At 38.9% G+C, this 25,308-nt stretch overlaps 1 protein-coding gene and 1 long non-coding RNA gene across 2 annotated transcripts in view; both read left to right on the forward strand.

The window, feature by feature from the left end:
• The first annotated feature begins 691 nt into the window (after positions 1-691).
• Positions 692-25,308, forward strand: part of KLHL32 (kelch like family member 32) — a 73,289-nt gene continuing 48,672 nt past the window's right edge. The window contains exons 1-2 of the mRNA XM_053458455.1: positions 692-917; positions 21,225-21,313. Coding sequence (XP_053314430.1) covers positions 906-917; positions 21,225-21,313 — 101 coding nt within the window. The 5' untranslated portion in view covers positions 692-905. The remainder of the gene's footprint in view (positions 918-21,224; positions 21,314-25,308) is intronic.
• Positions 22,449-23,179, forward strand: LOC128482637 (uncharacterized). Its single transcript, XR_008351008.1, has 2 exons — positions 22,449-22,607; positions 22,993-23,179. It is a non-coding gene; the product is annotated as an uncharacterized LOC128482637 (long non-coding RNA).

A 25,308-nucleotide genomic window follows, 5' to 3' on the forward strand; every position in this document is an offset into this window, starting at 1 on the left:
GGACCATTAAATGGCTGTTGGTTTTCCAAATTTCTGTTTATATGTAACATATGCTGACTAACTGCATAATAGGTACCAAAAATGATAAAATACATGTATTCCTGGCAGCACCATGAGATTTCTGAGGGAAAAACAAGCCTTCTGGCTTGCTTGGTGTCTGTAGATGAGTGTTTAATAATACTTCTACTACCCTGTGTATTGGGTAAAATACTGTTTTACCATTCCACCAATGCTTATTTTTTCTTTAAAAATATATATCTTAAAAAATTGTCCTATAATCGGGTGAGGCCTATATTCACGCCAATACGATATATATATATATATATGTATATTATTATTATTTTTTTCTTTTTTCTGTGGCTTGCCCATATGCCTATGGAGACCTGTCATATAAGACCAATGAAAGACAAAGATTCCTTTCTGTATTGGTTGTTCAGGAACCTGGCATCTTTTATAGGGAGTGGGGGTTCATTCACAAATATTATATGCCCCTCCTAGGGGTTCGCAGTCCTCCTGCGTTTCTCCAGCAGGTGAAGGATCACTATAAACAGCGAGCTGCCTGCTGCTGCTGATGCTCATGTGACATACCGGGGACAGAGCTAACACCAGCAGCATCTACAGCAGCGACAGCTGAGCAACACAAGGAGGAGGAGCTCTCTCCCTCCCAGACAATACAATGCATTCACACACACACACACAGACACTGTATCACCACTGAACCCTGCATCCATCCAGTAGATCCTGAACCGCATACATGTCCCTCTCTCTGCATACAGGCCAACCCCTCACCAGCAGCTGCACCACCTTCTGCAGACTCCTCGAAGGATACAGACAGGGCTGCAATCTTCAAATGGAAAAGACTGCATGATCAGTTGTATTCCCAGATCCCCTGCCTCCTTCATCTGATGCTTACAGAGGTGAGCGATTGTATTAGCATTAGCAGGTTCCTTGTCCCATTTCATATCCTTCTGTGTTCTGTGATCAATTCCTGGCATATCCTCCCCTTGTGGGGTCAAGCAGAGTGTGCTGCCTGGGCTATCCATACATATTGAAGACCAGTGAGAGCAATGCTGTAAGTGCTGCCTACTTTGCTGATGATGTGAATGATCCTGAATTACTAAATGTGTACCTCCTTTATATCATTGTAAGATTTGATGATCATCCTTGCCACTACTGCATATCAACTTTCATGATTATATCTGGTACTAGTGCTGGAGTTCCCATTAAACTTGGCATCTCTGATGGCAGTTGAATTGAAATTGATACCTGGTGGGCACACAATACTGCTTTGCTTAAAATCATCACTTGTGCGTGTGTCGTGCATTATAGATAAAACTCTTTACATTTTTTTTTTGTCCATGCATAACATTTATGCCATATTATTTATGCTTCTGGTACACAGGACTGAATGTTATTGTGTTTGTGCATGTGGAAAGCTAGATATATGACATCATCTTCTGTGACGGAAAATATGGAGACACATACTGTGCATGCATGAGAATGGTGTCGTGAATAGCTTAGCATGTATTGGGAAATAATTGTCATTTTACATTGTTGATGACAGAAAATAATATATGTGTGTTCTGCGGCTGAAAGCTGCTAAGGCACATTCCATTTGCACACACGGGGTTAATTTCTGCACTGAGTTAGTTTTGCCCTTTAAGCAAAACCTCAGTTTAATTCTGGTATAATCTTAAATCTGCTGTTTTGTGTTTGGGTTACAGCCAGAAAAATACTTCAGGCATTAGCCTTTAAAACAGGAAGGTGTTATCTCTGCATTCTGACTACAAATCTTTTTATAGCTTCCTTGTCCTGGAACTGAGATCACAGCCACTAGATAAATATATATATATATATATATATATATATATATATATATACATGTATATATATGACATTAAGATTTGCATTTGTATCTGTGTGCAGCTGGTCAGTCTTTTTTTTTTAAATAAAAGAGCAGCTGTATTTCAGTATGTTCCATGGGAATCAGTTCAAATATACGCCTCTAGAGTGAATGTATTAAAAGTGTTCCATAATTTGGATTGAGAATGTTAGTACACTATGAATAGTACCAAATGTACTGGAAAATTGCAGGATTTCCTTTTCAAAGCGCAAAAGGCCCAGATACCCAGGAACTGAAATACTTAAAGGGCCCTGTTTGTCTCTATGATGAGTTTGGAAAGTTTGGAGATGGAAACAAGAAGCAGATTGCAATCTCTGTTGGTAGGATTAATGAGTGTAAGATTCCACAATATGCTCCTAAGAACACATTAATTTTTACCTTAAACTATATAGAGTAATATACATTAGGCTAAAATGTTTAGTACAGTACGCCATGATGAGTGATCTGGAACACGTTCTGGGTACTCGCTTGTCTTTTGGGTCAAAATGTTACTCATACTTAATTTTTTTGACCATTTAAAAAAAAAATACTTATATTTCACAAGAGTGACATCTGTATGACACTGTATGTACTGATGTAGTAATAATGTGGATTATGTATTATTATTATAATATATTCTAGTACAGTTTTTTGAAAATTCCAACCTAAAGTCATACGTCCGTTGGACTAGGACACCACCAATCATCAGCCACCTTCTGACAGGCCGCTTTGATTAACGTCTGTGGTGCAAAGCATGTAACATTCACTTGGTCTGATGCCAGAAATACACTTTGAAAACAAAATACAGGGAAGTGTTGTGAAATTAAGTGCACAATTCCAAACAAAAGTAACAAATGTATAATCTTTATACTGTATTACATGGAATGTCCCTTTACCCCTGGATGTTTCTTTACTGTTTCAATTTAGGATAAATATAGAAAAAAAAGAACAGACTGCTTACTTACTTTTAAACTGTTAGTTTTGAAAAAAAAAATCATAGCTATGCTAAACGTTGCATGCGTTTCAGAGATCTGAGTTGCTAGCACCTATGATCATTTTCTTCTAGTCAGTAAACCTTTAAAGATGGCTCAGCCAACTCTCTACAGTTTTATCTCTTTCCGAATTTTGCAGAGAACACTTAATTGTCATGTGACACAGAAGAAGGCTGTTGCTATAAAAACTGAAAACTCTTCTTTGAAATGTTTTTGTGTTGTTTTAATGTGTTTAGGAGGAAAGAATAAAATGACATATCTGCTGAGGGTATTTGGTGGACATGCTGGTGATTTCAATTAATGTTTAGGGTAACTGGGTCAAATCCTTTTGTGGCATGTAAGAAAGGAACTGTAAAATCTGTAGGATTATAAAACCTCAATCATTTTTAATGGTTCAAAAAGGAGCAGCAGTTGTTATTCCCATACCTGGGTTTCTCTCAGAGACTCTGGGAGAAGCTCTGGTTCTCCGGGTGAGACCTGACTCCTTTGGGTCGTGGGAGTGGGGTTCCCCGCTGAATGGAGATGTGTCATCAGTGAGAAGGCCTGAAATATCCATAGGACCATATACTGACATCAGTGGGTAGTCCTGGTCACATCCCGCAAGGGGGGATTCTGGGTAGCCAGAGCTTAAAAGTTCCTAGGTCTGGTTATACCTGTAGGAGTGAACTGGCAGTGAGTATCAAGAGGACACAGGCAGCAGTAGATGTGTTCTGCCAAACACATCTGCAAGAACTTGCGAGTCCTTATAAGTAGAGCTTCTCTTGGGCACTTGTGATGCAGGCAATGTGTCTGTCTACTAGCTACCATAACTTATGCTCTACTAGCATCGGTATCTTGCTTGACCTCTATCACAAGAGAGTAAGACTAAAAAATACAACTTTACTTTTATTATTAATAATCATAAAAATTCCCATCTCCCTACTTTTTACTAATCTATCCATAAATGGGAGCCTAGCTTACTCTGAGGCTACTCTCACTAGACTCTCTACTCAACTAGAAACCAATTACATCCAGGAGTCCCTAATAAATAGAGGCTGACTACCAACTTCTATTCAATAATGTTCCTGCCTCTGAAAAACACCGTGATTCAAGAGGTAGAGATTCATGTAGCCATGTAAAATACCCGACCCACTTTTCACCAGGCATAAACGCCAGCTTTGTCAGGGGCTTGCAAACCAAACATTAATGCCAGTAAAATGTCTGTCGGACATTTCATACATCTAGATGGATCTCTACCTTTTGTATTAAAGTGGAAGCATGTAACCTGAGCCATTATTTAATTCAGCCTTCAAAAATATCTCTGAATTAATTTAGGACTGCAACAACTAATCGTTGCCAACGAATTTCATTATCGATTAGTTGAATTGATTTTATGATTATAAAATGACGTTTTTTCAGAGCAAACACTAAGATCCAGATCCTCCGCAGCTCTGCAGGAGACCTGGATCATTCTCTCTGGCAGCTGGTGGGGGTGTCTGTCCTCCGCTACTGCCCTCCACTTCCGCCAGGGCTTCTATGATGGAGCACCACGTGACGTGACCTTCCAGTGCTCCACCATAGAAGTCCTGGCAGAAGTATCGGGCAGCACAGCAGAGGTGGTCTGCGCGCATTGCGCAATGTTTGGCGGCTGCCAGAGAGGCGGATCCGCCGCAAAGCTGCAGGGGACCCAGATCATTCTCTCTGGAAGCCGGTGGCTACTGCCGGCCTCCGCTACTGCCGGCACTTCCACTGGGGCTTCTATGATGGCGCACCGAAGTCACATGACCTTCCGGTGCTCAGTCATAGAAGCTACAGCGAAAGTGCCGGCCAGAAGCAGAGGTTGTCTACGCGCACCGTGCAGACGCTTACCGACTGCCCCTACTAGACACCAAGGAGTCTGGAGAATGGGGGGTAAGTCTGGGGGGCATATCAAGGGCATAGTGGTATATGGGGGTTATAAGGCATATTTGGGGGGGCACGGTGGAATATAGGGGTATAAGGCATATCAGGGGGGCACAGTGCCATATTTGGGGGGGCACAGTGGCATATCAGGGGGTATAAGGCATATAGGGGATATAAGGCATATGTGGGAGGGCAGAGTGGCATATCTGGGGGTATGTAGCATATGTGGGGAGGACAGAGTGGCATATCTGGGGGTATGTGGCATATCTGGGGGTATGTGGCATATCTGTACTTTTAGAACATATATAACGTATGTATAACACATGCACAGCTCTTCCAAAGGTTGGATTATGACATGCTATCATTTATCCTGATGAAATATATATTTGTTAAATGAGAAATGGTGGTTGTTTTCTGTTCAGGTAAATGTAAACTGAAAGCCTTATGTTACTTCTACCCTGGCTGCTAAAATGCTGTTTTATTATCATGTAGATATGTCATAAAGTCATAGATTCAGTAATACTGTGGGAGAGTTTAGTGTCATGGTATTTGGCTTTAACAGCAAACAGTTCATTTAAGGCAATGTATATATCATTCCTATCATTGCTAGTTATTTAAGGTGGATCTATTTATAAATTTTTCTAAAGCCTACATTTTACTATGCTAGTCACAAAAAAAGTCGTATAACAGTGGTAGGTGTAGGAGCAAGATAAACCAAATGTACCTTTAAAGGACAAAGGGGCTTCTGCAGTTTTGCCATCTTGTTTTCAAGCATACTTTCCTCCTTTCTCATTTAGTTAAACCACACAAATTATATATTATTTTTTTCAGGACAAGTAAGGCTATAAAAAACCTTTATGTATATAGATTAACCATGATTAGGAAAAATGGGAAAGAAAATATTATTAAAATAACACAGTTCTACCAAAAAATATGCATAGCTAGTGCCCATGATAAAATATATAGATATATTTAGGTATTCTTCCTGATTTTGGTAACACCTCATATAAAATGGTACGTTCACTTTTCTTTAATATTTTTTTTAGTTGCATGGCACTGGCTCTGCAGACATCTCCGGGCAGCCAGCAGCATCGGTCGTGGTACTGATCACGGCTGGAATTAGTATTAACGGGCTAAAAAGGTATATTCCGGTGCTATTATTAGTTTGAATGGCACTGAAATATATTATGCAGTTCTGTATGGAGTTACAAGTAGTTTGTGAATTATCACTTGAGATCACTGACACAAATGCTGAAGAGGGCCCTGTCTAATAGAGCTTATATCCACTACCACTCAAAAAAGGAAAAAACATCTTGAATCTACTCAGTTCATCTCACTGAATATAATTCAGATGTATTGTTGCTTCAAATTTGCTGTCTGCAAAACTAGAGTTTCGACTAATGCTCATCTCAAGGTGCCTTTGGGGATTTTTTGTTTGAAAGCCTGGGTAGACAGTTGCTTGAAAAATGTAAGTAATTCCAAAACTGTAAAAATTATATTGATCTACATCTGATTCATGCATTTGTACTATGAACATACAGACATATCTGTCACCTTAGCTGAACTATGCAAGTAGCACTATTCTAGAATGGACATCTCTTGTGATTGTCTTAATCTGAATATCAGTATTTTGTTTTGGGCTAAACCTGCAAATATTGCACTAGGTGGAAATGCTTGTGTGTCCCCGACCCTTCCAATACAGTATTTTATGGCTTATTTAATTTTATCAATTTACTGTTGCACTACAAAGGGCAGCTTTTTCCATTGGGAGTTACACATGTAAGAAAAGTGATCGTATCATTATCGTGTGCATTTTTATAAGGGAAATCTGCACAATGTACAATGTACATAGCCCCTTTATTTTATTTCTGTAATATAATATTTTGTGGGGGATCTGCTTCAAAAGGGAGAGCGGGAGAGTAGAATTAAAAGTTGAGCAGCTCCAGATAACACCCACAAGTGTGTTCCTGATGCTTATCAAAAGGTACAATGCAACAATGGTAATATTGGGGTGTGAGCGCTAGTGTAAGGAAGAGGAAGTAACAAAGATAAAAAAAAAAACAAATTCTTATAAAAGTACTAGTAATTATGAATTGTTGTTAATTCATACAACGATCAATATTGGAGGTATTGAATGCTGTGCACCTAGCGCGTGACTAGCGAATGTAACGATTCAGCATTCTCTTTATTATTACTAGTTTTGTAATATCACTTGGTTTTTATGTGTATACTGAAGTGTATTACATTTTTAAGGTTTTTTATATTTGTTACTCTGTCATCTTCCTTACTCTAGTGCTCACACCACAATATTAACATTATCTAGTTCCTTTAGCTGGAGTAGTTTTTGTGATTATATGATGTACGTGTGAAAAATGCAAAAAAATACATTTAACAAATGCTGAATTAGCAAAGGTTACCCACCTGAGCAATATATTTGCTAAGCACTTTACTTAATGATCTTGAAGTCCTGTTATTAAAGCAGGATTTAGCGCTGTTTATAGACCGGTTTTAATGAAGGGGAGTTGTGTATTTGTGAAGTACTAGGAGATTATCATTTACCACAAGTGCTGATCCAAGACTATGTGCTGATGAGAGAGTTCTCTGAAGACATCATTAGTGACCATGGAGAAACATTCCCAAGGGTATAGGTGTTCTGGAACAATAAATCCTCTGTAATTATATAAAACCCATACAATTCAATAAGAATGCACTTTATTATTGCTCTGCCTATTTACTATCATTTTTAGAACCTTAATATGTAAACATGTATCTGTGTAATGTTAATGTTTGTAAATCCAATTGGAGTTTATAAACCAGCATTGCTGTCCTCATATGCAGTTGACTGTCTAAACAGTAATGTCTAGATTTTAGTTTATTTAACAGAATATCCTATGAATGGAAGCATATGCATTCTACATGAAATGCTGTTGGTTTGTGCCAAAGATATTGTATATTAGGGTATACAGGGTATTGTGGATACAAGGCAGCAAGAGGGAAGATGCTCAGGGCAGGCCTGTACATGCTACAACTGTTGGTTGACTTATGAGGCAGCCGTCAGGTGAAACGCTGCTTAGATTGCAGGGAGACAAAGACGGTGAGGCACACAGGACTTAGTTAAAGAACAAAACTCCCTCTAAGGCTGAAAGACCAGCTATAGATACTGCCATCTCCAGTGTTACACGATGTAACTGGAAACAGGTTTGAAAGAGCACACGCTACCACACTCTACAAGACCTTGTCAATCTGTCCCTTTCTTCCGTACGTCATAGTAAGGGAATAATAAGTAAAGATACAGGTTCTGTAATGACAGCTCTTTGGAAAACGACCAAGTGAGTCAATGTGTAGTCATCTATTTGCTTTCTAGTTATTTCACTCAACTGAAAATATATCACTTTAGGTTTAAATTAATTTGTAGACAAACCTAGTTGGGATCGGGATAGCCTAAAATGATTACTCACTAAGACAGTAGTTGGCAAAAAAGGGTGTAGGTGAGTTATGGTTTGTAATAACTTAATTAACAGGTCCAAGCCCAGTAACCTTGTGATTACAGTTATTTATTTAGTTCTTAAGAATTGATTCTTGCTGGTGTATACTGCTTTTTTGATTTATATAATGTAAAGTAGCCCTGTCTGAAAAGTACCTCCTTAAGTGTCACCTTTCTGACAATGGAAATGCTAGTGGCTTTGTTGTCCAGCCCTATAAACCATATTTATTTATCAAATTCAGAACATGTATGATATAACTGATTATGAGAACTAATTGGTACATGTTTCCCTAAAACCGAATTTAGCAATGCAGGCACTGATGAGACGTGAGTGGCAGTAAACATATTAATACATTTACATTTACCACTGTGAGGGCAGCTACTGAAGCAGGTGGTTAAAGACTGGACCACTGAAGGAAAAGTTGCCTACAGTTCTTTGAACAGAATCTCAGATGCTCAGTGAAGATAATAATCCTCACACATGAGATAACATGTGATGGCTTTTTACCTTTTAGTAAATTAAACCCAACTGGCCTAGATAGACTGTATCTTTTATTTAAAATTATGTGTTAAGCAATGTATTATTTGTTCATTTGCTAATTCTGCAGGGGTTCCACATTGTAAAGAAATCAATTTGAGTTGGCATCACTCTGAAGTCAAATTAAATATCATGGTCTTAATACCACAGTATTAATGCAATGAGACGGGCCCACAAAATATACTCTGACTCAGTGAGATGTTAAAAAGTATGATTTCTTTACAGATTTAACAATAGATGACATTTGTATTGTACATTTTTAATAATATATGACATTGGGTTGTTTCCAACTATATTATTCTACTAATAGAACTCTCTAGAAAATGTTTTACCTTTGCTCTTTTATTTCCATGGATGCAAAAAAAAAATTAACTCAGCATTAGCCTCAGGGCCTCACTAAAGTTACCTAGGTCCATGTTGTGGGGGATCTTTTGGAACCACTGACCCTGCCACAGTCAACACAAATTGTATCGTCTTCTCCAAAAATTTGCTATACTTGGTTGGAACTTTCTAAGACAACAATCCATAACACATAATGTCACAGAAGCCATGGGCTCCTGGAGGGGACTGAGTGCCAGCCTCCTTACTATAGACTATAGGCCCTGGTAAGGAATGCCACGTTATCCATATCATAAGAGACTCTAAAAACTGTGGAGCTCGGAAACAGATTTGGGGTTCCTGCATTTTTGGACTGTGATGATTCCTAGAGTTACCCTACCCTTCAGGTAATGTTATCCTTTTGTGTGTTATTAATAAAAATGTATTTTATTATTTCCTTATTTCCTAACCGTTTACACACAGCACGCTAAGGTCTGGGAGATAATCTAATCAAGACAATGTGTTTTCCTTATTTTATTGGTGTCTGTGTCCTTTTTTATTGATAATCCCTTTACTGTCCCTGTTGTCTCTGGGAGGCAGATTAAGGGGGCGGTTTGTATCCCAGTATCTTGTTTTGTGTTATTGTGTGTTTTGCTGGATATATCCAGCTGTCTGTGTCTAAAATAAATCAGTTCTCCTCTTGTTGTACCTAAAGACTAGTCTTGACTGGTTATTTGGGTACTGGATAGTGATATTCCTTTACTTTGCTTGGGGATATTGCCTACGGATTGCGATAGATTATCGTCCTAGCAGGAGAAGTCGTCTCTCGGCGGTGAGGGGCAACCTTAGGTCCCTGGCCGGTCCGTCACACAGAATATCTGGTAGCTGATCATTTTGACAAATAGCTGTTTTATACATACGTGTATATATATACATACTGTGTCTATGCAAAGGTTTTAGGCAGGTGTGAAAAATGTAAATTATGCTTTGATATAAAAATGCTGTAAAATAAGAATGCTTTAAAAATAGACATGTTAAGGGTATATTTTTATCATTTAGCAAAATGCAAAGTGAGTGAACAGAAAAAAAGCTAAATCGATATTTGCTGTGACCACCCTTTGCCTTCAAAACACCCTCAATTCTTCTAGGTGCACTTGCTCACAGTTTAAGGAACCCGGCAGGTAGATTGTTACAAACATCTTCATAACTAACCACAGTTTTACTGTGGAGTTAGGCAGCTTAAATTGCCTCTCTCTCCATGTAATCCAAGACAAACTCGATGATGTTGAGATCAAAACCATGGCCACCATAACCTTCCACGCCTACACTTCCACCACCACATTTTAGATCTTCAAGTCAAGGGCACTTAGCTTATGGTGAGAATGCAAAAGGACTATGTTTATTTAAATTATAAAGCAAAGGCACAAATGACTGGCACACAACCCTCTTTATCAATGTGCAAAACCATGGCCATGGCTGGCTTTGTACATTGACAAAGGGGGGTTACTAGTAGAAAATTTGTAACATTTGAGTAATTTTGGACTCCCCTACCTACATAGTTTTCTCTACATTTTAGACCTCGAGACAGAAATGTACCTCTTACAGATGGGTCACAAACCTGGTTTATGCTTTTGAAAAACATGTCTTAATCCATCTTAACTATGGTAGTTTTAGACACATTGCTGCTGGCAATTCATAACACCAAATTAAAATGTAAATCCATTGATTGCTGTGTCCAGAGATGAATAGCTATTAAGATTTGTGAATTCTCAGTTGTTCTAGTCACAGACCTGTTTGCATTTTCTGGCTGAAGAGACTTTTCCAGTCCTGGACCTGTTCCACACTGTAGGAAGTGAGATACTTACTTCATTTCACTGATGGATGAAATGCATAAGTGAGGTTATTGCTTCTCTTGTGCAGCTAAGCTATTATCTTATGAATGTGATTAGTCTGATACCATGATGGAGAATTTTTTTCTGTAATAACAGAATTAATTGTAAGATGCTCCTTGATAGAGCTGGGAAATGTTGTTATTAAGCTATGCCCATTCTCCTTTAAATTGGTTTAACATTTTAAGTGCTAGTATGTTGTCAATGCCCATGTCATACTGTGACATACGTACACTCACTGGCCACTTTATTAGGAAAACCTGGTCAATTGCTTGTTAACAAAAATATCTAATCAGCCAATCACATGGCAGCGACTCAATGCATTTAGGCATGTAGACATGGTCAAGACAACTTGCTGAAGTACAAACTGAGCATTAGAATGGAGAAGAAAGGGGATTTAGGTGACTTTGACCGTGGCATGGTTGTTGGTGCCAGACAGGCTGGTGCTGATCTACTGGGATTTTCATGCACAAACATCTCTAGGGTTTACAGAGAATGGTCCAAAAAGAGAAAATATCCAGTGAGCGGCAGTTGTGTGGACGAAAAATGCCTTGTTGATGTCAGAGGTCAGAGGAGAATGGGAAGACTGGTTCGAGATGACAGAAAGGCAACAGTAACTCAAATAACCACTCGGTATGCAGAATGCCATCTCTGAACGCACAACACATTGAACCTTGAAGCAGATGGGCTACAGTAGCAGAAGAACACACTGGGTGCCACTCCTGTCAGCTAAGGAAACTGAGGCTACAATTCGCGCAGGCTCACCAAAATTGGACAATGGAAGACTGGAAGAATGTTGCCTGGTCTGATAAATCTTGATTCCCGCTGCAACATTCAGATGGCAGGGTCAGACTTTGACGTAAATGACATGAAAGCATGGATCCATCCTGCCTTGTATCAACGGTTCAGGCTGCTGGTGGTGGTGTAATGGTGTGGGGAGACATTTTCTTGGCACACTTTGGGCCCCTTAGTACCAATCGAGCAGCCTACCTGAGTGTTGTTGCTGACCATATTTATCCCTTTATGGCCACAGTGTACCCATCTTCTGATGGCTACTTCCAGCAGGAAAATACTCGGTGTCATAAAGTGACCAGGGGCACTCTAAGCTACGTGCAGAGATTGATTACTGTAGTGCAATGTTGGCCATCAGATAATGTACTGACCGTGTGTATGTGGAATTGGGGAACAGAACAATACAAAAAAAATCAAGCACACATCATATATTCATATAAATCCTTTTAAAGAAATGCTCCAGCTGTCATGGGTACTTTATATGCATGATAGCTGAGTGTGCCCTTTAAATTGTACGTTCCTCATAGAGAGATGCAGCAGAATCTCCCTCTCAGATGCATTTGAATCTTACCTCTCTCTCTCTCTTTCCCCCCTCTCTCAATACAGTTTTTTTTGTCTGTATATTACTATTGCCTACTTGTTTCTCAATTTGCAAAAATAACTACTGGTGGATTTTTGGCACATGGAACTGTATTCGTGATTCCCTTAGCCAAATAAACAACAGCTTTTCAGTAATGTTCATTTTGTTAAATTGTTTCCTCTCCACTGTACTGGTTACTGATAATGTTTCCATGCTTGCTGTTTCATGTGATAGATGTATCCGACTTTATGGCTAGTTTTGTATTGGATGTAGATATCAGCCCCTGGATATTTTGTTTGCCATTTATATGCAAAGTATACAATATACCGTATTGGCTCGGATATAGGCCGCCCCCGTATATAGGCCGCACCCTAAAAGTTTGGTGCTTTTTTAAAGAAAATTTTTTTCTTTAAAAAAGCACCAAAAAAAACATGCTGCCACTCTGTCCCCCCCCGAGATATGCTGCCACTGTCCTCCTCCCCCCCGAGATATGCTGCCACTGTCCTCCCCCCCCCGAGATACGCTACCACTGTCCTCCCCCCCGAGATACGCTACCACTGTCCTCCTCCTCCCCCCCTCCCGAGAGATGCTACCACTGTCCCCCCCCCCTCCCGAGAGATGCTGCCACTGTCCTCCTCTGCCCCCCCTCCTCGACTTACTGGAGCAGACTCCCGGGTGTCTTGCGGGGCCGGCGGGGGACATCTACGCAATACGCGTATGCAACTTCCGGTGCCGGTACCAGAAGTTGCATACGCGTATTGCGTAGATGTCCCCCGCCGGCCCCGCAAGACACCCGGGACTCTGCTCCGGTAAGTCGGGGGTGGGCAGAGGTAAAACGCATCGTGCGGACGGTCCGCACGATGCGCTTAGACAACCTCCTGTGCCGGCACCCCCCCCGTGGGAAGTGCTGGCAGGGGAGGCTGTCTGAGCGTATCGGGGAGTAGGATGCAGGTCCCCTGCACCGCTGCGGGGGATCTGTATCCTAACCCCGCTGCCTGCCCGGCGCCCGGGACTACATGTCCCGGGCGTCGGGCGCTAGACCCCGAATATAGGCCGCACCCCCACTTTAAAGACTTAAAGTGGGGGAAAAAAGTGCGGCCTATATTCGAGCCAATACGGTATATTGGCCCATTGGTGCAAGTGTGAAAGAGTGAATGAGAGTGAATGTTGACCCACAAATTCCAGATGAAAATTCTGAGCATTTTGTTTCAGTTTTACCGAAATTCTGTAAAATTTTGTAAATCCGAATGCACAGGTGTAAGGTATATGCATGTATGTATGTGTGTATATATATATATATATATATATATATATATATATATACTGAGTAGAATGTGTGTGTCTGGGTATGCTAGTGTGCATATATCTGGGTATCTTGGTTTGAATGCCGTGTGTACATGAGTTAGTGTGAGTGTTTGTGTTATTGTGAGTATCTGGGAGTGTTAGTGGGAGTGTCTAGGCATGTTAATCTGGGTGTCTGGTTGTGTTAGTGCAATTGTCCTAGAGCACTGTTTATAATCAGGGCCTTCCACCACTGACCTGGTTAATGATTCTAAATGGAAGTTGGGGCTGGCAGTGTCTAAAGAACTTAAATTGGTATATGATGGACAAAGGGACTGAGAAAAAGTGTTAGCGTGAATATACGGGAAGGAAGGGGTTAAGGAGAGTAGGCGAGATGAATGGAGTGGGAGGAAGGGATGAAGGGACAAGGGTGTGAAATAGAAAAATAATATGTTAAAGGAGGAAAAGAGAACAGTCGAAATGGGGTTAAGAGTAGAGAGGAAAAGGGTTAACTGAGGGTTAACAACAAAACCTCAAACATCATGCCTGCTCACAAGAAGCTTCAGAATTGTAGTAACCAGATGGTACAGTGTAGATCTATTTCCTGTGGTGAGCAAGATTGAATGTAATAAAAAGTCTAAATAAAACATTAATTTCTAATTTTTAGGATTCACTTTCATTTAATGGGGGATAGATGAGATGAGTTTTCCTGTTTGTTTTATTTAACTAAGTCTTACTTTATGGAACTCTGAATCCTGTAATTTGTCAGAGGAGAAGATAACGCATTTGGAGGCAATGAATTACTAAATGAAAAAGAAAATTGATTCATTTTATAATTTCCTCCAGCTCAATCACAAATATTGATGTTGCCTCTCCTAACATTTTTGTGTCGGTGATCTTTTGCTGTAAACAAATAAGAATGATCTTGCAGGTGAGAATGTTTTTGTTGGAATCCAGCTGGGGTTTTTTAATGTGCTTTTCACACTATCATTCATATCGAGACACCTGCTGTATATGTTTCTTTGCCATCCAGTGGAACTTGCATAGTATTTTATAAATATAAACCTGAGTTTATCATACAATGTGTACAAGGATACACAGTGATGCTAACTGAGTTTGTGCCAAGGGAATCCTGTCTCTATCACTGCAGGAAACTTTGAGACCACTGAGTTTAATTGTTCTTCAAAGGGACTAAAGTCCTTTTAAATAACTTGATAACATCGAATAGCGAGATCTAGGACACATCCTTTAAACTGTTCTCCAGGTGGTACAGGGTTTCATCCTCGCTATATCAGCTGTCACGCACATGGGTCAATAGGTGCTGGAGGTGCCATTACATGCATATTTGGTGGTCTAAATTTTAGTCCTTTTGGTACGTGGTCACTAATGCACCTCTAAGGTAGCCCTCCTACATCTTACTGTAAAACCGTCCTCGAAATATAAAAAGTCACTGATCATGCATTATCTCAATGCTGCCAAAACACTCATGGCCATACAGAGGAAGTCTAGGCCGTGGAGGACCTGATACACGGATTAAGGATATCGAAATGAGTTGTCGTAGTAAACCTGGACCCAGTTTATGGGTCAATCATCTATGATGGTCCCGTGTAGGTGCACTCTACCTTTTTTCTTTTGACTTTTTGTAAAAGAAAAAGAAAAAATATGTGTGCATTGGAGGTTAGGCTATGTTGCTATAAACTGGTTATTATAGTGTACAGACGATATATGATATTCCCGGATATACGTTCAATAAGTGTTAAGGATTTACTGATGTATACCTGCTAGACTGCACTGAAACAGAAATAATATATAGCCTAGTGTCCTATACAACCCCACGAATGAGTATATCTACTGCAAGCCTAGTAGCCAGTTGTGAGGTGGAGGTTGCAGAGTTCCTCTAGGTATTTGCATGGAGGAGAAAATTATGATTTAATGGAGATACACTTAGCTATAATGTATTAAGGTGCATATGAAGCCTATAGTTCCATCTAAATATATATATATATATATATATATATATATAACATCCAAAAATAATTACCGGCACTCCAGGGACTTCTGGAGTGCCGGTAACTATTTTTGGATGTTATATGATTTGCTGTTGCAGCTACTTGGCACCGGGCAAAAAAAGTGGTGATTGGAGTGCAATTGTTAATTTTGGACTTTATATATATATATATTTATAAATATATAAATGTGTTTGTATGTTTTTTGTTTTACAAAGTGTTTTATGACTTTGTATTCTAATTATTAGACCCAAAAGTGTTGGGAGGTATGGTGTTGCTGTCATACACACAGGGCCGGCCTGGGGCGAAGTTTAAAATGCCGCCCCCCCATTATCTACCATTCCTCTCCCTCCCTATTATCTACCCTTATTCTCCCTCTCTCCCTATTATCTATCCTACCCCCTCCCCCCTTTGTACTTACCTTGCAGCAGTCCTGTGGTGAGTCTCCCTGCTGAGTGCCGGAAATGACGTCATCTTCCGGTGCTCAGCATTACAAGCCGGCACTGAGACCGAGCTAGAGGGCTCGCAGAGGAGAGGGGCGCCGAGCGGGTACTGACAACTTGGTAAGTGAAAACCACTCGACGCCCTCTCTCTCTTCCGCTTAAAAAAAAAAAAAAAAAAAAAAAAGGGCTTGCACTTTGCCTTGCCGCCCCTTCAAAAGTGCCGCCTGGAGCAATTGCCCCACTCTGCTCCATGGAGGGGCCAGCCCTGCATACACATTTACATTAAAGCAATGTCAGAATGATAGCGTTGTTTGTGGTTATTGAGGTTATTGTCGTGGCTGAATCAGAACTATTGTTAGAGATGTATAATTTAAGAACAGAGCTTTGTTAATTGTTGAAAGTGATATTTGACTAAATAGAAACACAGCCTCCAATATCACACACATTGCCAACACCTTACTGCAAATGTATGATTCACACATCTAAAAAGAAAAGTGACATTGAAGACTAAGCGTAACTATTATTTCTGATTTTTCAGGAAACATGGGCTAAGAAGGGATTTTTGGCTCGACTATATTTGCAACATTCTTTGCATGAAATATTTGACACTTCTGCATTCTCCTGTATTTTACTTAACCAGAGAGAAGTCATGCAGCTTTCTCCACTCTGTGGGCTGAGATATACAGTCATATGATAATTTGAGACTTTATGATTTTTGGGGCAATTTGGTAATACAACCATTATACTTGTATTATTGATAATCTTGTTATTTATAATAACGCACACTTTAAAGAGCTCTCATTGATTTCACCGATATCATCATTGATGAGGCTGTTTGGGGCAGTAGGCTAAATGCTTGATTCAGACCCAAATTTCTTGCAAAAGTTATATTTTAGATGTATATATTAAGGACAGACTATAACTGTCCTTAAGTACTCATCATTTTAAGTGACATATCCACTTATATGTGTTATGGGAAACAGAGGCAATTTAAACAATATATAGAATTATTATTCATATTATCTATTATATAGTGCCAACCATTTACACAGTGCTTCTTATAATACATCTATTCAGTGTACATGACAAAACTAAAATTGACAGACTAAGACAAACCGATACATTAGGTCGAGAGGGCCCTGATCGCAAGCTTACAATCTAGAGGAAATGGGATGAGGAGAAACATGGTATGTTGAAAGAGCAGAGGTAGTGTGGTGGTTGTACTGGTGGCAGGTAAGTTCTAGCAAATGAGATCATATGTAGATGAACCGACCTTTATAATTCTTTACTCTGTCCTTCCGAAATGACTGGTATGCAAGTAAAGACAAGTGGAGATTGTAGTCAGGTTAATGTTAATAGTTATGTGTGTTAATGACTTATTTAAACAGTTCTTCCAAATGGGGCGCATATCCACATAGGGGAAAAAAGATTTTCAAAAAAAATATAGTGTGACTCTGTATGCAAATAAGGCTTAGCTAAGCCTTATTTGCATACAGAGTCACACTATATTTTTTTCAAAAATCTTTTTTCCCCTATGTGGATGTGCGCCCCATTTGGAAGAATTGTATAGATCATTAAGTGTTGGAGGAACGCTTATTTGGGTGCTGCTGCCTAATTAGGGAAAGTATTTACACTAGTGGTGTGTGTTTTCTTTTCTTGTGTTTTTTATTTAAACAGGAACAGTTTCGACTTACAAAATTGACTAGAATGAAATTACACAACACTACCAGTTAGGAATAGTCCCATCCAGTTGTCTTCCTATATTTTATTTCAAAAGATCCTTATATTTCTTTCTACAAGCACCTGACTCAGGGCCGGTCCTTAGATTTATAAGCACCCCAAAAAAAACTCTTGCCACTGCCTCTCCACTGCATGTCCTTGCCACTTGTTTTAACACAACCCTCTTGTTTTTAGTGTTTTCTGATGTTTTCTGTATAGCACCAACATGCTCAGTTGCTCTCTGTTTATGTTCTTTCCTCTCCTCTCCTTATTAATTCAAGGACGGTCTGCTGTACCCGTTATTTATGCTCAGCTCTGTCACTCAGAGTTTATAGGACTGTTTAAGCTTGTAACAAGCACTGAATAATTTGCTGGCACTATATGAATAAAATATAGTATACTACAATGGCAATTTAAATATAATCCATACTGTAAAACAGGAAAATGTAGAGATGTAGAATGTAATAAACACAGACAATAGATTCGGATGACAGATGCGGTGCGGACACGGAACGAGAAATGGAAGAATCTAAACAGAGAAACTAAATATAAGAACTGGCTTCTAAAGGAATTGTGTTAAACATGGGGAACATTTTTTTTTTAAGATTTGAAATTTAATTCTAGGGCACATGATAGGTCATTGTAAGGATTGGCATGGCATTTAATCAGATTGCAATACTAGCATAATTTGTATTCATTTTGCTAAATTCATTTCTATTGATTTTCTTATAATATTGTAGTCGCAGAAAAATGGCAACAAGCAGTGATTCATCGTATGTAAACTGATTAAACAGAAATACTGAGCTTTGCATTATATTCAGTTCTGAATTCTGCTTTGGAGTATGATGGTATTATACGTGTGGCTAAACTAGCATTTCAATATATAGATTATCTTGGCAAAGTTCCTTGTGGTATGAGTAGCAGTTGTCTATCATTATTAGCAAAATTCTGAGAAAGAAGTTAATCCTTCCCTCTTTCTAGCAAAATATGTATTTAAAGCCATACCATAAAAATGGAATATTATGCAGTATTTTTTTTTAAGTTTCTGAAAATACTATGTGCAGTTCCCATCTGACTAGAAAATAATATCAAGACGGATGCCATATAGCCTTGTTAAATGAGTTGTTTATTTGAGTGACCCATATACATTTCCCATGCAAAGTGCTCCCCCAGCCTGTAATACGTGGGATGTAAAGAATTAGTGCACACATGCCATATACTGAAGGCTATAACTTTACATATGTTGGTAATGAACATGTGTAATACATATATTTCATGGAAAAAGTGGCCAATGTGGCAACCTTAACGCCATTTTTGGTTTTTTTTGCTATGTCTTTTTCTAACCGCTATTTTCCTCTTTCTCATTTAGTGAACCCACATAAATTAGGGAAACCATTCCTATACAATTTTCATTTATTTTAAGCTTTCTGAATTTTTTATTTTTTTTAACCTCTACCTAACCCTAAACCTAACTCTAGTTCCCGACTAACTATCCCCATCGCACTAACTACGTAATAAATAAAATAAAAAGTACATAAAAATTAACCCCTTAGGGTCATAATTTTTTTCTTAAGTGTCTTGGGACTTATAAGCACTGCCTTTGTCATCTGTCAGTATCAGTGCACGTAATCGGCTGTAGAAGTGATTACATGCACGGAAGGGCAGGGGATCTGCTGTGCGTTTGTTTTCATACATTTTGTACGAATTAATGAAAACGAGGGAAATCCTCAATGAAACGGATGAAAACAAACTACAAAAGTTCTGAAAATTCGTCATGATATGTTCATTCATTGCAACATGTAGCTGTCATTACAAGCTGTTTTGGCACTGGTTGATGAGGTAAAGTGGAAGGGACTGTGCATAAGATATCAAAGACTGATAGGTAGAAGTAGCCGTTAATATTTTACTTTAGTGCAGGAAATGTACTGCTGTACCAGCCAAACCTGTAATCTGCATGTGCCTATCATCTGCCAGTGTCTGCCTTTCCAGGCCCTGTGCTCAACTACTACTGCTGCACCTCTTTGACTGTCCTTACTCTGGGGGAACTTTTAAAACAAAAACAAAAACACAAATCTGTAATATTGTGGTGGAAATTCAGTCCTGCTCCACGGGGCTGCATCTGCCAGTGTCTGCCTGCGGAGGCCCAGTGCGGAGGCCCAGTGCGCCCCCCAAATGTCGTTCCCAATAAAAAAAGTCCCCCCTCTTTTGTCTGAGCTGAACGGCCAGAAAACTAAATTCCTTGCCTAGTGAAGTTGGGGGGCTCCAGGGCAATCTTTACACCAGGGCCCTGTGATTCCTAGTTACACCTCTGCTATACATATTGAGATCCCTTCTTTCATGATAATAGCCTGTAAACATTCACTATTTTAGTAACCCTTCTCTGAACTCTCTTAAGAGTGTCAATAGTTTTTTGCAGATAGAGTCTCCAGAACTACATAAAATGCTCTTCGTGGGGTCTGACTAGAGACCTGTAAAGTAGTTTCACCACCTCCCACTTTCTGCTACTATTGCCTCTAGCTATAAAACCCTTTGCCTTTTTGTCCCATTAGCATTATTTTACATTTTTTCAGCATTAAACTGAAGCTACTACACTCTCTGCTATTTGGCTTATTTCACCCGGAATGTCTACTCTGCTGCAGATTGTTGTATTGTGCAAAAAGATATACCCTATATCTATGAGACCTTTTGTATTATTGCAAAAAATGTTAAAGAACGTCTTTTTCTATCTTTATTAACAATCTTAATAAATGTATTGCCTTGCTTTAAAGATATAGCAAAATTAAAAACATATCTACATTTTCTGGCAATGACAGATTTCAATTGGAATTAGGAGTAGGATATCGGATTCCAAACTGTATCTATCATAAAATAACAATAGAGTACTGCCAAGGAATTGTTGGAATTATAACAAAGAATGCTCATGATTGAGGAAGTAGGTTTTCTAGTAAGACAAATGCTCTGATTGCATGTACTTGATTTCTTTCGACGTGTACTTCGTATTACTGGAAAAGGTGCTGCTGTACCTGTTATAACTTAAGAGAACTTGTGAACCCCTATAAAATGTGTTTCTATTTAATCCAATGTTCTTTCAGCTTGCATTTATTTAACATAAACTCAAATTCCAGGTCCATATGATTCAAAAGACCAATTCAATGTTAACACTATTATAGTTTCAGTTTTATGACTGTTTCAGTTTTGTTGTACCATCTGACAATAATACTATTTAGCACCACTAATTTTAATTTATGTTATTTGTTTCTAAATGTGTAAATTAATTTGCTTTGTAAAAAATATTTAAATTAAATTGTCTTTAAATTGTCAGACGTAAAATAAGTTTCATCTACCGGTTTTCAAGTTTTTTTTTTCTTATTTGATCTATACCGACTGATGCATTTTTCTTTATTTGTTTATCTTTGTAGCTGGAATGCTTGTTTGTTCCTTCTCTAGACTGTAAGCGTGAAGACTCAGTAGAGTCGACTTGGACGATGCCTTCTGAGATATGCCTCAGGTAAATGTGCCTTGCTTTGCAGTCCAAGTATGTCATCCACGTTTAGATTGCAGTTAATTGAAACCTCTTTCAGGTTAGTCAGGCAGATGCGAATTGAAAGCTTTGCCTTCCTTGCTTGGCCAGACAATTTAAAACTGAAAAAAAAGAACTTGCTTTTAAATAGTTTCTACCAAAAATACAAGTATTTTATTATATGGAATTACATTTTGTTTCATTAATACATTAATGTGTAAATGTTTCAATAACGTACCAGGACTTGGTATATGAAATTACCTGTGCTGATTTTCAGTAGGCTACTTTTCACTTCCAGTAGTATGGGAACATGAAAGTAAAGTCTACCGAAAAGCAACATAAGCAATTTTATATATCTAAAGTTATTACTGTATTTCTATGTGATCAGATTTTCAGATAGTAAAGTATGGAAGGGAACATGTTTCCACTGCTCCAGAGTCCAATGGTGGCGTGCTTTATATTACTCCAGCCCACCATTGAGCTGGTGTGCAGCTGCTCAGTCATGGAAACCCATTTTATTCACACTGGGAAACCCAAATATCAGGCAAACATTGACACTTTGGGCCTAAGTTGGACATTTCCACTTAGGGGTGTACTCACTTTTGTTGCCAAGGTTTAGACATTAATGGTTGTGAGTTATTTTGAGGGGGCAGCAAATTTGCACTGTTATACAGGCTGTACTTTACATTGTAGCAGAGTGTCATTTCTTCAGTCTTGTCACATGAAAAGATATAATAAAATATTTACATATTTTGTGAGATACTGTATATATTGCTGAATTACTGATTTCAGAATCTGGTGCCTTCAAAAATTGCGGTAATATAAATTGCTATACAAATTGTAATATATAATATAATATTCTACATTGTGGTGAAGCGCATTTTTATCTCTGTCTCATTTTGAAATTTGTGTTTACTTATGTCTCTCGGCACAAATTAGCCATTTGCTGAACCTTAGCTTGGAGATACATTGGCACTGGAACTGTCACAGATGGGCCTTGTGGTCTGTTTTATATAATGCCATGGTGGCATGAGGGGCATTTTCCAGCAATAGTTCTGTAGCAATAATAAAAATAGATTTTGGCTAGTTATGGAATTTCTGTCACTGTGAGACTATTAATTAGAAAACTGCGAGTTAATGGAATGTGAGAGAAAATAGATTTCAAGGTATAAAAGTACAAATATATGAATACATAACTTTGAACAAATTGACTAAGTAAGTAAAAGATTTAATTCAAAATAGTTTGTGGTAGGGGCAAATGGGTAGGAATTGAGAGGAGGAAGTGGACACAGCAATATTAGGAGAAAGTCTGAAGTGTGCAAAAACCAACGTACCAGGCAGGCCTAGAAGAGGGCAAAAAAGAAGAAGACACAAGGTTAGCCAAAACACGAATTTATTGACAGTACCTCAAATAGCAAATCCATTGTCGTTAGCTTACAGGGCAAGAGTAACAAATTCCTGCTTGATTTCAGTTATGGATGGGGTATGTAAATGGAAAACAGGAAGAATTCCAGCTGTTAATGATATGGGCAGGAACTTTGTTTTATGAAGTCACATAGGCTGCACTGATCATGAATGAGTGCCTTGAATACCCAAGTGGGTAAAGGACAATAATATTCTCATGTATATGTATAACTACTATTGAGGACAATGGTTTGATGGGAAAGGGTAAAAGAATGCTATCATTTGGCTTAACTGCCAAAAATAATAAAGCATCCAGAATTCCTATCGGACAGCAAGGGAAATTGGTTGAGAAAATGTAGTATGAATACTTGGGCCAAACTGACTAGTCATGGTATGAGCGAGGAACAGAACAAAGTGGTCATAGTGGTCTCACTAAAATTGAAATCCAAATATGTAAAAAAAAATTAAACACATAGAAATAAATATTTGCAGATGCTTCAGGTTGGCATCCTATTGGCCAATGTACATAAACACAAGAACATAAACAGAAGAAGTTCAATAGGGAAGTAGAGACCAATGGATGGAAGAAAGAGGGTGAAAATTAGCTTTGATTTATAGGGTTAAGGTTAAGGATAGCAGTGGACTGGTTAAATAATCTTCATTAAATGAATTAAATTAATTCATGATCTTAATTCAACAATTTAGACAGTCTTAGATACTGTGAGAAATGGCAGGCAGAAGCTCACCAAGTCTCACACAGAAGAATCTCCCTCTAAAATGCTCACAGCAGTGTTACATGAAGCAGTCACAGTGAAGTGAACGGATCCCCTGCCTGCTCTGCTCTTATATAGGCTCCCTTCCTTACTAGTCTGCTTTTTTTCTTTGAAAGATGCAGTACAGCCATTGGACAAGCCATCAACATGATGTGACAGGAATGAGCTGATTGGACAAAGGTAGATCAGCTCACTTAATGTCCCCTCTCTTAGTGCAGGCAAAATGGTGAGATTCTCCTCCTCTTAGTATAATAAAATGTGGCCACGGGAACGGAACGAATGAACAAAGATTTGCAGATTGTTTCTATTTGGTGTTAGCTGCTTTCGTCCAATGTCGCATTCGTTTGTTTGTTATTCGGTAGTAATGGATGAAGTGGTAACATTCGACATGAAAACGCGTAAGTCCGAAAAATAACAGGAAAGAACTGCTATTGGAATCAATGAGCCAGTGCTAGAGTATAGTGAACGAGTATGCTGGGAAGCAGAAAATGTGTTTGACTAAACACATGTCCTGAGAGCCAAGGAACTCCACGCAAATGGAAAAAGTGTTAATCATATGCATTAAAGTAATGGTTTGCATCCACTCATACAATATTGTACATCTCCACTCTTGAATAGAAACAAAAAGAGATATAAACCGAAATAACTTTATGTTACAAGGGAGTATTCCAATTATTCGTGCCTAGAGGAGCCTGAATGTAAACCCAGCGTGGTTGTAATTGCATGGCCTGGAATTTCCACTCAGCTGGGATTATGAAATATGCATACCTGGGAATTTCTTGGCTCCGGCTACCCGGAGCCTTCCCTTGCGTGACACGGCCAGGACCGCGGGAAACACCCCCATTTAAAGGGGAAATTGGCAGGGAGCGGGGCGTGTCAAGACCCTGCTCCCGCAACCCGAAGGATTCGGGTCTTGACCCGCAGAACTGGAGGAGCAGCGCTTACCCGGCAATCTCCAGGTCAAGCCCGGAGAGTTCCCAGGTATAGAAATATGGCAAAAAACTAACCTCGCCGTATATTACCACTGTTTGACTAGAAAGTGTCCACCTACTAGCTAACATTTGCTGCTGGATATATGTGAGAATATACACTACCATTAAAAAGTTTGGGATCACTTAGAAATGTCCTTGTTTTTGGAAGAAATGCAAATTCTGCCATTAAAATAACATCAAATGGATCCGAAGTTTTGTGTAGACATTGTTAAGGTTATAAATAACTATGGTAGCTGGAAACGGATAGGCTTTAATGGAATATCTTTTTAGGCGTACAGAGGCCCTTTATCAGCGACCATCACTCCTGTGTTCTAATGGCACATTGTGTTAGCTAATCCAAGTTTAAGTTTAAAAGCATAATTAATCATTAGAAAACCCTTTTGCAATTATGTTACAGCTAGAAATGTCCTTGTTTTCTATGAAAACAGCAAAAACTTTTGAACCGTAGATGGATGTTCATATAGGATGCAACAGAGTCTAAGCATTAGCTATTTTTCTTTCTATGGTTATGGCATATATAATTATAATGTATAATTGTGCTGATGTCATTTAAAACTGGCTTTATTCTCTACAAAACATTATCATCAAACTACCCACACACGATGCAGTGCAGAGATGCCCATGTGCTGCATATAAAAAACAGCGATGGGGGCCCTCCCTGCATTCACAGAGAAATGGCACCTGTGTGTCCCATTAAATGTATTGGATACCAGGGCTTTGTCTTTGGCAGTACAGTACTTACACCTCCATCATACCCCAGATTTTGTGGATACTGTTCATTGGCTGATTCTGGAGTGACCCTTCACCCCTCTAT

The sequence above is a fragment of the Spea bombifrons genome, chromosome 3 (genome assembly GCF_027358695.1).
Source record: "Spea bombifrons isolate aSpeBom1 chromosome 3, aSpeBom1.2.pri, whole genome shotgun sequence".
Classification (NCBI taxonomy): Eukaryota; Metazoa; Chordata; class Amphibia; order Anura; family Pelobatidae; genus Spea; species Spea bombifrons.